The 14,420-nt window shown below is 46.0% G+C and overlaps 1 protein-coding gene across 1 annotated transcript in view; it reads right to left on the bottom strand.

Annotated features, from left to right (window-relative positions):
• TERT (telomerase reverse transcriptase) overlaps positions 1–14,420 on the bottom strand; it is a 51,201-nt gene that overhangs the window by 22,423 nt on the left and 14,358 nt on the right. The window contains exons 6-7 of the mRNA XM_023734818.1: positions 13,731–13,889; positions 990–1,085 (exon numbers count right to left, since the gene is read on the bottom strand). Of these exons, the coding sequence (XP_023590586.1) occupies positions 990–1,085; positions 13,731–13,889 (255 nt within the window). The remainder of the gene's footprint in view (positions 1–989; positions 1,086–13,730; positions 13,890–14,420) is intronic.

The following is a 14,420-nucleotide window of genomic DNA, read 5'->3' as shown; positions in this document are numbered from 1 at the left end:
CCGGCAGACCTGGCGCAGGCTGCGTGCCACCACCACCCGCCATGCAGCCCTGGCAAGATGCACGACGTCCCTTTTGGGTCAGTATTTTCACTGTAAATGAGGGGCCGGGTGAGAATCCAGGGTCACAGGCTGGCAGCCTGCGACGGAATCTGGCTGCAGACGGCCAGGTGTTTGCACATGGTTTGCTCAACGCTGAGCGTCACCTTTGGGTCACCCATGCTCTCCAGCTGGGCTCAGGCTCCCCATGCCCCAGACCACCCAGCCCAGACTCCATGGTCCCACTCAGCCCCCAGAGCATCAGGGACTGTGGTCCTGGACCAGACGGTTCCCAGGGCTCCACCCACTCCAACACCCTGGGTAGCCCAAAGGGAAATTAGAGGAGAGGTCTTCCAGCATCACAGAGTGGACTGGACTGCCCCTTAAAGCTGGAATAACCAATAAACAAAGCTTCTTAGAAAGCCCCAGAGCTGCAGTGACCTGTCCCACCCACTGACGGCCTGCAGCTCGGGGGCAGTCTCTGCTCATGAGAGCCACAGGTGGATCTATGTTTGATGCTTCAACTCCAGGTGATCTATGGGTCAAATCCAACTTGTCCATCCTAAAGAGGGGACACATTTTCTTTTGGCCTCAAGATCAAAACTGAGGGAGAACGCCTCTCCAGCAAACATTGATGAAGCAACTGGAGGGCAGCAGAGGACTGGGTTCGGCCACAAAAAGAGAGAGAATGTGGCCCAAAGCCAGAAGCACATTCCACCTAAAGTGGCCGCTCTAAGTATCTGAAGGGGCAATTCCTCTAGCAAAGGAGAACCGCGTCTGTGACAGCCACGTCACAGCCTGCTCCTCCTCCCTCCATCTGACAAAGCAAGAGAATCCACCCCGGGGCCATGCCAGGTGGCACGCAAACAAGGCACTCACCCTCATGGCTTACACCAACCTGCCAGAAAACCCGCTCCCGACTCCCCACCCAACAGAGGTAGTGCTCTGGGGACCTGCTCGATGATGATGGCATTCTTCAGTGAACTTGTCTCCTGCAAATGCTCCACGAACTGTTTCATGTAAGGCAAGAGGTCCGCTAAGGTGGAGACCTGCTGGCAAAGAAGAAGAGAGAGAATTAAACACACAATGACCATAGGACCCAGCAATCCCACTCCTCGGTATATGCTCACAAGACCTAAAAGCAGGGTGCAAACAGCGTACACCGGTGTCTTAGTCATCTAGTGCTGCTGTAACAGAAATACCACAAGTGGATGGCTTTAACAAAGAGAAGTTTATTCTCTCACAGTCTAGTAGGCTAGAAGTTGGAATTCAGGGCGCCGGCTCCAGGGGAAGGCTTTTTCTGTCAGCTCTGGAGGAAGGGCCTTGTTGTCATCAGTCTTCCCTTGGTCTGGGAGATTCTCCATGCAGGAACCTCGGGTCCAAAGGATACGCTCTGCTCCCAGTGCTTTTTTGGTGGTATGAGGTCCCCATGTCTCTCTGCTCGCTTCTCTCTTTTATATCTCAAAAGGGACTTGCTTAAGACACTACCTAATCTTATAGACCTCATCAATATAACTGCCACTAATCTATCTTAGTACATCATAGTGATAGCATTTACAACACATAAGAGAAATCACATCAGATGATAAAATGGTAGACAATCATACAATACTGGGAATCATGACCTAGCCAAGTTGACAGATATTTTTGAGGGTCACAATTCAATCCATGACAACCAGTGTTTGCTGCAACATGACTCACAGTAGCCAAAAGGTGGAAGCAACCAAAATGTCCACCAACAGATGAATGCACACACAAAACATGATATATCCATGCAATGGAATATATTACTCAGCCATAAAGAGAAAGGAAGTCCTGATACATGCCACAACATGAATGCATCTTGAAAACACGATGCTGAGCAAAATAAGGCAGACACAAAAGGACAAACACTGTATAATCTCACTTGTATGAAATATCTAGAACAGGCAAATGCATAGAGACAAAAGTTTATTAGTGGTTACCAGGGGAGGGAGTGGAGAGGAGGGAGGGAGGCAGACATTGCTTAGGGGACACTGAGCTTCTTTAAGGATGATGAAAAATTTGGAGAAGGACAGTGGTGATGGTTGCACAATATGATGAGTGTAATTAAAAAAACCAAACCCAAACCCGTTGCCGTTGAGTTGATTCTGACTCATAGTGACCCTATAGGACAGAGCAGAACTGCCCCATAGAGTTTTCAAGGAGCTGCTGGTGGATTCAAACTACTGATCTTTTTGGTTAACAGCTGAGCTCTTAATGTCACTGAATTGCACACGTAAAAATGGCTGAAATGGCAAATGTTTTGTCATACATATTTTACCACAGTTAGAAGAAAACTGTAAACAAAAAATAAGGAGAGAGGGGAGCATGAGACACAGGGGTGTCCTTTGTCCCAGAGCCTGGACACTGGGCCCCTCAGTCCTTCTGACCACGAGTGCCAAGTGAACTTGTCTCACATTAGAAGACTAAGTCAGATCACCGGGATGAGCCCTGGAGAGAAGCCCCACTGTGCAGCTTCTGTCTGCGAAAAGGAGGATAAAGGCACTTGGGGAACAAGCACCACAGACACACATGACTCCTAGTCCAGCCTCGACAGAGTCACCTGTCATCACACTCATGTTGTTTTAGGTGCCATCAAGCCAGCTCTGACTCATGGCAACCTATGTATAACAGATGAAAACCTTGCCTGGTCCTGTACTGTGATGGTTAAGACTGTCTGTCACCTTGGCTGGGCCATGATTCTCAGTGTTTATATGTGATCATTCCCATGATGGAATCTGCTCTGAGTAGCCAGTCACTTGAACGGGAGTTGCCTTGGGGGTGTAGCCCGCATGAAATATAAGCAGACGTTCTGGCTTTTTGCTCACTCTGGATCCTGCGGCTACCTTCTGTTCATCTGACCTCCAGTTCTTGGGACTTGAGCTATCAGCTTATCTGCCAATCTTGGGGTTCGTCCATCTTCACAGCCTGTGAGTGGGAGTCTTGCTCTCTGACCTGTCAATCTTGGGTTCGCCAGCCCCTGCAGCTATGTGAATTGAAAGAAGCCTCTATCCTGATCCACGGACTTGGGATGTGCCAGCCTCTACAATCACGTGAGCCGTTTCCTTGACACAGATTTCTCTCTATATATATTTATACGCTTTACTGGTTTTGCTTCTCTAGAGAACCCAGTCTAAGACATGTACCATCTTCATGATCATTGGTATGTTTAAGCTCACTGTTGTAGCTATTGTGTCAATCCATCTCATGGAGGGTTTCTCTCATTTTTGCTGACCCTCCAATTTTAGCATACAGGATGTCCTTTTCTAGTGATTGGTCTTTTCTGATGATGTGCCCAAAGCAAGTAAGATAAAGTCTTGCCATCCTTGCTTCTAAGGAGCATTCCGGTTGTATTTCTTCTAAGATGGATATAATCAGACTAACCTCTCCCAAGACAGCCATACGCACCACATAAAATACAGACCATAGTGGCTTGAAGACACTGGAGAGCCGTGAAGGAGGCGGGCTTCATGGCCTCGGTCCATGCAGGACGAGAAGCACAGAGGTGCATCCACCTGCCCTGACTTCTCCCTGAGGCACTTTCTAATCGCACAGTAGGGAGCTGGAGACTGAGGCTCAGAAGGGGGCAGGTCACAGGCTGAGAAGATGGTTGGGATCCAGGAACACCAAAGCACCTAGGAGGGGGGCAAGGTCGCAGAGCAAGGAGACTACAGAGACACAGGCCAAAAATTCTGCATGCAGTCTCTTCTCAAGTACTTCACTAGGCCTAAGAATCAGGTGCTCAAGGGCGACTCCAGGATTCCGGCAGGAACCAGCGGCTGGAGGCTAAAAAGCTGAGCGTGGTCTTAGCAGGCGTGTGGTGCTGGGGAGGCCGGGGTGACGTTCAAGCCTCACCAAGGCAGAGGGTACTGGAAAACACACTTGCTTTCAGGTGAGACCACAGAAGGGTACACCTCAGGGGAAGAGGAAGGGTCACACCCAGGGGGAAGGGGCAAAGCAGAAGCTGACTGGCCCTACACAGTCCAACAGGTCCCTGGCTGGTGCAAATGGTTTACCCTCAACTACTAACCTGTAGGTTGGTGGTTCAAACCCACCCAGTGGCGTTGCAATCTGAAAGAAAGGCCTGATGATCTCCTTCCATAAAGACTGCAGCCAAGAAAACCCTAGGGAGCAGTTCTACTCTGTAACACATGGGGTGGCCATGAGTCAGAACTGACTCGAAGGCAAAGGGTTTTTTGACACAGGCTAAAACCAACTTCCACAGGCCCAAGGTCATCACCGCTACTCCAAGTGCCAGAAAACAAAACAAAAATCAAATCTTAATGGTCTTTGGAGGAAAATAACATTATGCAAAACTTACATGTTTTATGTATTTATAAAGTTTGAGAGCTAAGGAAAAAGTGAAACATGCCAAAAATAAAAAAAAGGTCTAGTGACCTATAATCATGAGTAATTCCAGAAACCTGGGATTTTTGAAAAAATTTTAAATAGAATTTCTAAGACTGAAAAATTTTACCAGTTGCCCTCAAGTTGATTCTGACTCATAGTGACCCTATCTGTGTTAAAAGTAGAACTGTGCTCCACAGGGTTTTCAATGGCAGATTTTTTTTTTCTCCCAAGGTGCCTCTGGGTGGACTAGAACCAGAAATCTTTCAGTTAGCAGCTAAACGCTTAACTGTTGGCACCACTCAGGGACTCCAGGACTGAAAATAGGATAGCTGGAATAAAGAATTCATTAAACGGAATTTAATAGATTATTAGAGACAGCAAATAGAAGGTTAGGAAACTGGAAGGCAGGTCTGTAGAAAATGTTCAGATTTAAGCAGAAAGGTAAAAAAAAGTTAAAAATACCAAAGAGATTCTAGGAAGATGGCAAACGCAGCGGCAGCATAGTTTTTGGGTCTTCCTGAATTGCCCTAAATCTACTAAAAATAATTAAATCCTTAATTAAAAATACTTTCACCAAAAACAAACAAACAGATAAACAATCTAACAGCAACAAATACACCTCTTTACTAGTAAATTAAGAAGAATATCACTTTTACACAAACTCTTCCTGAGAACAGAAAACAGGAAACACTTTCCAATACTTTTTATTATAAGGCCAGCAAAGCCTTGATACCCAAACCTAACAAAGAATTACAAGAAAGGAAAATGACAGGCCAATATCTCTTCTAAACATAGATGTAAAAATATTTTTTAAAAAAATAGCAAATCAAATTACATAAAAAAAAATACATCATGAAGAAGTGGGGTTTATTCCTGCAATACAAGGCTGGTTTAATATTGAAAAATCAATGTAATTCATCACATTAATAGAATAAAGGCAGAAAAAACATTTCCCCCTCAAAAGATACAGAAAAAGCATTTGATAAAATTCAAAAACAGTTCACAATGAAACTTCTCAGTAAACTCAGAAATAAGCTTTCATAATTAGATAAAGCGTACCCACAAAAAATCTTCAGCTTACATCATACTTAACGGTGAAATATTAATCTTCCTAAGGAGAAAGGCTCCGGAATTGACAGAATACCAACTGAGATGTTTCAGCAAATGGATGCAGCACTGGAAGTGCTCACTTGTCTACTCCAAGAAATTTGAAGACAGCTACCTGGCCAATTGACTGGAAGAGATCCATATTTATGCCTATTCTCAAGAAAGGTGATCCAACCAAATGTGGAAATTATTGAACAATATCATTAATATCACATGCAAGTAAAATTTTGCTGAAAATCTTTCAAAAGTGGTTGCAGCACTATATCGACAGGGAACTGCCAGAAATTCAAGCCGTATTCAGAAGACCACATGGAACCAGGGATATCATTGCTGATTTCAGATGGATCCTGGCTGAAAGTAGACAATACCAGAAAGATGTTTACTTGTGTTTTATTGACTATGCAAAGGCATTCGACTGTGTGGATCATAACAAATTATGGATAACATTGCGGAGAATGGGAATTCCAGAACACTTAATTGTGCTCATGAGGAACCTGTATATAGATCAAGAGGCAGTTGTTCGGACAGAACAAGGGGATACTGCATGGTTTAAAGTCAGGGAAGGTGTGTGTCAGGGTTGTATCCTTTTACCATACCTATTCAATCTGTATGCTGAGCAGATAATTTTAGAAGCTGGACTATATGAAGAAGAACGCAGCATCAGGATGGGAGGAAGACTCATTAACAGCCTGTGTTATGCAGATAACACAACCTTGCTTACTGAAAGTGAAGAGGACTTGGAGCACTTACTGATGAAGATCAAAGACCACAGCCTTCAGTATGAATTACACCTCAATGTAAAGAAAACAAAAATCCTCACAACTGGACCAATAAGCAACATCATGATAAACAGAGAAAAGACTGAGGTTGTCAAGGATTTCATCTGACTTGGATCCACGACCAATCCTCATGGAAGCAGCAGTCAAGAAATCAAAAGACACATTGCACTGGGCAAATCTGCTGCAAAAGACTGCTTTAAAGTGTTGAAAAGCAAAGATGTCACCTTGAAGAGTAAGGTGTGCCTGACCAAGCTGTGGTATTTTCAGTCACATCATATGCATGCGAAAGCTGGACAATGAATAAGGAAGACCAAAGAAGAATTGGCACCTTTGAATTGTGGTGTTGGCAAAGAATATCGAATATACCATGGACTACCAAAAGAGTGAACAAATCTGTCTTGGAAGTACAACCAGAATGCTCCTTAGAAGCAAGGATGGCAAGACTATGTCTTACATACTTTGGACGTTGTTGTCAGGAGGAATGAGTCCCTGGAGAAGGACATCATGCTCCGTAAAGTAGAGGGTCAGCGAAAAAGAGGAAGACCCTTGAAATAGATTGACAGCATGGCTGCAACAATGGGCTCAAGAATAACGACTGTGAGATAGCTAGATGGTGCCCGGCTACCACCACTGACTGCTCTGACCAGGATCACAACAGAGGGTTCTGGACAGAGCTGGAGAAGGATGCAGAACAAAATCCTAACTCACAAAAAAAAGACCAGATTTACTGGCCTAAACGAGACTGGAGAAACCCCGAGAGTATGGCCCCCAGACACCCTTTTAGCTCAGTGGTGAAGTCACTTCCGAGGTTCACCGTTCAGCCAGGGAGTGGACAGCTCCATAAAACCAAATGGGACTAATGAGGCACAGCAGTCCAGGGACAAGGGCTAGAAGGCAGAAGGGGACAGGAAAGCTGGTGATAGGGAACCCAAGGTTGAGTAAGGACAGTGTCGATGTGTTGTGAGGTTGTTAACCATTGCCATAGGGTAACATGTGTACTGTTTACTGAGAAACTATTTTGTTCTGTAAACCTTCATCTAAAGTGAGAATAGCAGCACAACTGGAAGAATGTAGTTGATGTCACTGAACTGTGCATGTAGAAATTTTTGAAATGGTGTATCTTTGGCTATGTATGTTTTCACAAAAAAAAAAAAAAGTCGAGAAGGGAGAGTGTTGACACGTCATGGGGTTGTTAACCAATGTCATAAAACAATATGTGTTTAATGAGAAACTATTTGTTCTGTAAACCTTCAGCTAAAGTATAATAAAAAAATAAAAATCCTCTATGCCAAAAAAAAAAAAGAATAACGACTGTGAGGATGGCACAGGATCAGGCGGTGTTGCGTTCTGTTGTACATAGGGTCGCTATGAGTCAGAATTGACTCGATGGCACCTAACAAGGAGAGAGATGTGGCATTCTGTTGCTGTAAAGATGTACAGCCTTGGAAGCCCGATGGGGCAGTTCTACTTGTCATGTAGAGTCACTATGAGTTGGAATCCACTTGACAGCAACAGGTGTAATGGGTAAGTTTGGGAACACAAATAGGAGAAAGTAAACTATTACTATTTATAGATGATATGATTGTGTATATAAAAAGTCCCAAAAAGTACCCTACAAACTATTGTAATTAGTATGTGATTTTTGCAAGGTCTCAGATACAAGGTCAATAGGCAAAAATAATTTCATTTCTATACACTAGCAACAATTAGAAAATTTATAAAAATACTATTTAAATAGCATCAAAATTATCAAATCCTAGGAATGTATCTAGAAAAGATAGGTCAGACCTCCAAACTGAAAGTTTAGAAGAAGCATACCTACATAAATGAATGGATATGCCTTGTTCACAGACTGAAAGACTTAAGATTGTTAAAATATCAATTCTCCCCAAATAGATCTAAAGATTCAGTACAATCCCATTCAGGATTCTTGCAGATTTTTTGGGGGAAGCAACCGGCCAGCTGACTACAATTCACAGGACAATATCAAGGACTGAACTCAGCCAGGACGAAAGTAAGGACAAACACGGTGGAGGACTAGGAAGTTTCTAGAAAGCTATGGTAACGCATAGAGTGCGGTAGCAGTGAGAGGTGAGTCATAAATCGGTAGAACAGAACAGGGAGTCCAGAGAGAGACCTACACAAACGTTCGTCTGATTTACAACAAAAGTGCCCCTGAAAACTGGGGGGAAATACGGTCTTTTCAATAAAGGGTGTCAGAGCAACTGTATATCATAGAGAAAACAAATTATCTTGACTTTTATCTCACAGTAGGCATAAAAATTAACTCAAAATGGATCCTAGACCTAAATATGAAAACTAAAACAATGCTGTCTTAGTCATCTAGTGTTGCTATAACAGAAATACCACAAGTGGATGGCTTTAACAAAGATAAATTTATTTTCTCACAGTCTAGTAGGCTACAAGTCCAAATTTAGTACATGAGCTCCAGGGGAAGGCTTTCTCTCTCTGTCGGCTCTGGAGGAAGGTCCTTCTCGTCAATCTTCCCCTGGCCTAGGAGCGCCTCTGTGCAGGAACCCTGGGTCCAAAGGACACACTCTGCTCCCAGTGCTTCCTGCTCCCAGTGCTTCTTTCTTAGTGGTATGAGGTCCCCATGTCTCTCTGCTTGCTTCTTTCATATCTCAAAAGAGACTGGCTTAAGACATCGTTTAATCATGTAGACCTCATCAATGTAACTGCCACTAATCCACCTCATTACATCATAGTGATAGGATTTACAGTACATAGGGAAATCACATCAGATGACAAAATGGTAGACAATCATACAATACTGGAAATCATGACCTAGCCAAATTGATACACGCACTTTTGGGGGGACACAATTCAATCCGTGACAGATGTCTTCTAAAGAAAACACAGAATATCATCATGACCTTGGAGTAGGCAAAGATTTTTTCAAACAGAACATGGTTTTAACCATGAAAGACTGATAAATTAGGCTTCATTAAAATTTAAAAATTTGGTTCATCCAGAGACTCCACTTGAGAGCAGAAAGGTGACACACAGACTCAGAGAAGATATCTGTAACACATACATCCAACAAAGGACCTGTATCCAAGACATATAAAGAACTCCTAAAATTCAGTAACAAAAGGCAGTAACAAAAATTTCAAAATGGGGAAAACACTTGAACAGGCAGTCGCAAAAGAAGATTTCCAAGTGACCAATATATGAGAAGTCTCCACATCCTACATAGCCAGGGGAATGTAAATTAAACTGACAGGAGATAGCTCTACACGGCCATCAGAGTGGCTAAAATTCAAAACATTGACAGTTCCAAGTGTTGGCAAGGATGTAGAATTGGCATACTCGTGTCGTGCAGGTGGGAGTGAAAACTGGTACAACTACTTTGGAAAATTCTTTGGCATTATCTACTAAAACTAAACAAAAGTATGCTTGTGACCCAGCAATTCCACCCTTGGAATTCCACCTAACAGAAACGAGAGCTTTTGTCCATCAAAAAACACATCACAAGAATGTTGACAGCAGCATTATTCAAGAGAGCCCAAACTCAGAAACCATACTGTCATGGGTTGAATTGTGTGCCCCCCAAAATGATCATGTTGAAGGTTTAGCCCCCTGTGAAACAGGGTCTTCAAAGATGTTATCAGTTAACAGGAGGTCATACTGAAATAGGTCATCCTATCCTATACGATTGGTGTCCATAGAAAAGAAGAAACAGAGAGAGACAGACAGAGGGAGGAACACCACATGAAGATGCACCTATAAGCCAAAGAACACCTGGAGCTCCCAGAAGCTAAAAGAGGGGCATTATAATCAATTGAATTGTATCCCCCAAAAATATGTGTTACAAACCCTACTAAACCTGTAGTTATAATCTCATTTGGGAATAGGGTTTCTTTGTTATGTTAATGAGGCAGCATTAGTGTAAAGTGTATCTTAAATCAATCTCTTTTGAGATATAAAAAGAGCAGATTGAGCAAGCAACCACGCAAGCAAGGAGAGATGGGGGAAGATAGATGCCACGCCACATGGAGATCACCAAGTAACCGAGAAACAGAGACTGAGAAGAGACAAGGACCTAAAGCCCACAGAGAAAGCCTTCCCCTAGAGCTGGCGCCCTGGATTCAAAATTCTCACCTCCTAAACTGTGAGAAAATAAATTTCTGTTTGTTAAAGCCACCCATTTTTGTTATTTCTGTTATAGTAGCACTAGGTAAGTAAGACAGGCACGGAACAGATTCTCCCTCAGAGGCTCAGAAACAATCAACACAGCCAACACCCTGATCTCAGACTCTTAGCCTCCACAACTGAGACAATACATGTCTGTTCTTATTAGCCACCCAGCTAGTAGTATTTTATTATGGTGGCCCTAGGAGACAAACATACCCCCAAATGCCCATCAACAGCAGAACAGATAAGTCCGTTACAGAGTGTCCACACACGGGGCACCACCCACAGAAGACCACCTGCTCTACACACACCACATGTCCATGGATACACCCCACAGACAGGATGCTGAGCCAAAGGACCCAACCCCAAAGAGTACATTCCACCTGATTTCACGTGTGTGAAATCCAAGACAGGTAAGATAAATCTATGGAGGTCAGACCCGTGGTTACCTTGGGGGTGGGGACTCTGACTGACAGGGAGCAAAAGGGAGTCCCGTGGGTGCTGGTCATTTCCACAGTATACTGTGACGCAGGCAGTGGCCACCAGGTGTCCACAAATGTGAAAACTGGGCATTTCAGATTTGCACACGGCACTTAGGAAAGTTTTCCTTCAAGAAAAGAAGTCAATAAATACGATCCCTGTGGGGTTTTTAAGCTTGCCCTTCCTGAGACCTGAGGCCCTCTGGAATTCCCTTCTCTTGGCACCCTCTCGCCTCCCCTCCCACACGGCCGTGCTGAGCAGGGTCAGGAGGGCTGAGTCCACTCATCTTTCTTTTTTTTTCCTTTTTATTGTACTTTAGATGAAGGTTTACAGAACAAACTAGCTTCTTATTAAACAGTACACATACTGTTTTATGACACTGGTTAACAACCTCACGACATGTCAACACTCTCCCTTCTTGACCTTGGGTTCCCTGTCACCAGCTTTCCTGTCCCCTCATGTCTTCTAGTCCTTGTCCCTGGGCTGATGTGCCCCTTTAGTCTCCTTTTGTTTTATGGGGCTGTCTAATCTTTGGATGAAGGGTGAATCTCAGGAGTGACTTCATTACTGAGCTAAAAGAGTGTCCAGGAGCCATACTCTCGGGGTTTCTCCAGTCTCTGTCAGGCCAGTAAGTCTGATTTTTTTTCTTTTTTTTTTTTTTTTTTGTGAGTTAGAGTTTTGTTCTACATTTTTCTCCAGCTCTGTCTGGGACCCTCTATTGTGATCCCTGTCAGAGCAGTCAGTGGTGGTAGCCGGGCACCATCTAGTTGTACTGGACTCAGTCTGGTGGAGGCTGTGGTAGTTGTGGTCCATTAGTCCTTTGGACTAATCTTTCCCTTGTATCTTGTTTTCTTCATTCTCCCTTGCTCCCAAAGAGGTGAGACCAGTGGAGTATCTTAGATGGCTGCTCACAGGCTTTTAAGACCCCAGACAGCACTCACCAACATAGAACATAGAATGCTTTCTTTATAATCTGTGTTATGCCAATTGAGCTAGAAGTCCCCTGAGACCATGGTCCCCACAGCCCTCCACCCAACAATTCAGTCTCTCAGGGAGTCTGGATCTGTCTATGGAGCTTCCACGACCTTTCCTTGTACAAGTTGTGCTGGCTTCCCCAGTATTGTGTACTGTCTCACCCTTCACCAAAGTTATCAGTTATCTACTGGATTATTTAGTGTTCTTCCATCCCCACCCCTCCCATCCCTCACAACCATCATTTACTCACATGTCAATGTACTCGTGACACACACTCAAAACGCTGTGCCACATGGACTGGCCTTGGACATGACCTGCCACAGCAGTCCTTTTCCTCTGGCCACTTGGAGAGGGGTCATGCCTGGCTCCCTTGGCACCGCCTCCTGGGGGCAAGGTCTTGTCCAGGGTGCTTACACTTCAGCTCTCCTCTCTCTCAGGTGTGGCAATGCTCAGCTCACAATGCACACTCATGCACAAGTCCCTGTGTGCGGCCACGGGCCAGGTGTGAGGCTCCTAATGGCAGGTGGCCGTGGAAACGCCACTACAACATGCTCACAGCTCTGCTGCCACCAGTGTCCCCTCTTCCCAGCTGTCCACCCAAGCTTGGCTTTGCAGGACCCTAGGGCCCAAAGCTCTGAAGGGACAGCAGGGGCACAGCTGACTCAAAGAGAGGACCGTAAACTCCTGACTAGCCAGAGGGACATGCTAGAATGTGAAGACACACAGACGGATGCTGTCTTCCAGCCCTGAGTTCAAGAAAGCTCCACTCAGCACCATGCTGAGGGACGCAGAGGGCCACAGGCACAGAACACGCCTGCACCACAGACATGCTTATATATGGACACATATGCATCACAGATACGCCCATACCACAGACACACCCACACCATGGACACACCCACACTGTGGACATGTCCACACCACGGACACATGCACACCAAGGACATGCCCACACCACAGACACGCCCACATCACAGACACACCCACATGGACATACCTACACCACAGACACGCTTATATATGAATACCTGTGCATCACTGCCATGCCCACACCACAGACACGCCCACACCACAGACACGCCCATACTGACACGCCTACACCACGGACACGCCCACACCACGGACACGCCCATACTACTGACACGCCCACACCACGGACATGCCCATGCCATGGACACACCCACACCACAGACACGCCCACACCACGGACATGCCCATACCAAGGACACACCCACATGGACATACCTACACCACAGACATGCTTATATATGGACACATGTGCATCACTGACACGCCCATACCACGGACACGCCCACACCACGGACACGCCCACACCACGGACACGCCCACACCACGGACACGCCCACACCACGGACACGCCCACACCACGGACACACTTATATATGGCCACATGTGCATCACAGACATGCCCACACCACAGACACGCCCACACCCAGACACGCCCACACCACAGACACGCCCACATCACAGACACACCCACATGGACATACCTACACCAGACACGCTTATATATGAACACCTGTGCATCACTGCCATGCCCACACCACAGACACGCCCACACCCAGACACGCCCACACCACGGACATGCCCGTACCATGGACACACCCACACCACAGACCCCCCCACATGGACACACCCACACCACAGACACGCTTATATATGGACACATGTGCATCACAGACACGCCCATACCACGGACACACCCACACCACAGACACGCTCATATCGTGGACACACTCATATCATGGACATGCTCAAACCACGCACACACCCGCATTACACACATGGCCCGCTGCAAGGTCTCACGTGTCTTTTGAAGGATTTCCGAATGTACCCCTGGGCGGTTTTCTGGACCACAGCATAACGTCTGATGCAGTATATGTTCTCTTGGGGCTTAATCACGTTGGCGATCACTTCCACCAGCTTGTTGTGAGGGATGGCGTCATAAGCCCCCGTCACATCCACCTGCGCAATAAGAAAGGTGAAGGCCGCCGAGCACTAGCTTACTTCGAGTGCACACACCTGTGCCCCACCAGGCTCATGTCCCTGTGAGGGGCCTGCTTTCAGAAAACCCCGCGGAGGATTCAGGTGCAGGATTGGGGGACCCTCCGAGCTCCCTGCCAACAGCCCCCGTCTGGGCCACACACACGCACCGGGCCTGAGAGATGCTCTCTGAGTAACCACACCCCCCCAGACTCTAAGGACCCCGAGGAATGGGACCAGTCTGTGTCCCTTTCTCTAGCGGGGGAAGCCAGCCTGTTGCAGATAACCAGGACTGGGAAGCTATCCAAGTACTGGGCCCCGAACCCACTGCAGGTTCCCTTCTCTGAGCCCTGGGCAGGCAGTGGCTGCTGATCCTTCCCCAGAATCAGCAGCACACAGTTTGGGTGGAGCAGACGCGTGGCCCCACTTTTGAGCAACATGCTCTGGCAGCAGGCAGGTGTGTGTGAGGTCACCACCACCCAGAGTGGCCGTTGAGTAAGACCAGATCAACCA

This window comes from Trichechus manatus, unplaced genomic scaffold (assembly GCF_000243295.1).
Source record: "Trichechus manatus latirostris isolate Lorelei unplaced genomic scaffold, TriManLat1.0 scaffold00072, whole genome shotgun sequence".
Taxonomy (NCBI): Eukaryota; Metazoa; Chordata; class Mammalia; order Sirenia; family Trichechidae; genus Trichechus; species Trichechus manatus.
This window is presented reverse-complemented; position numbering and strand designations above follow the sequence as displayed.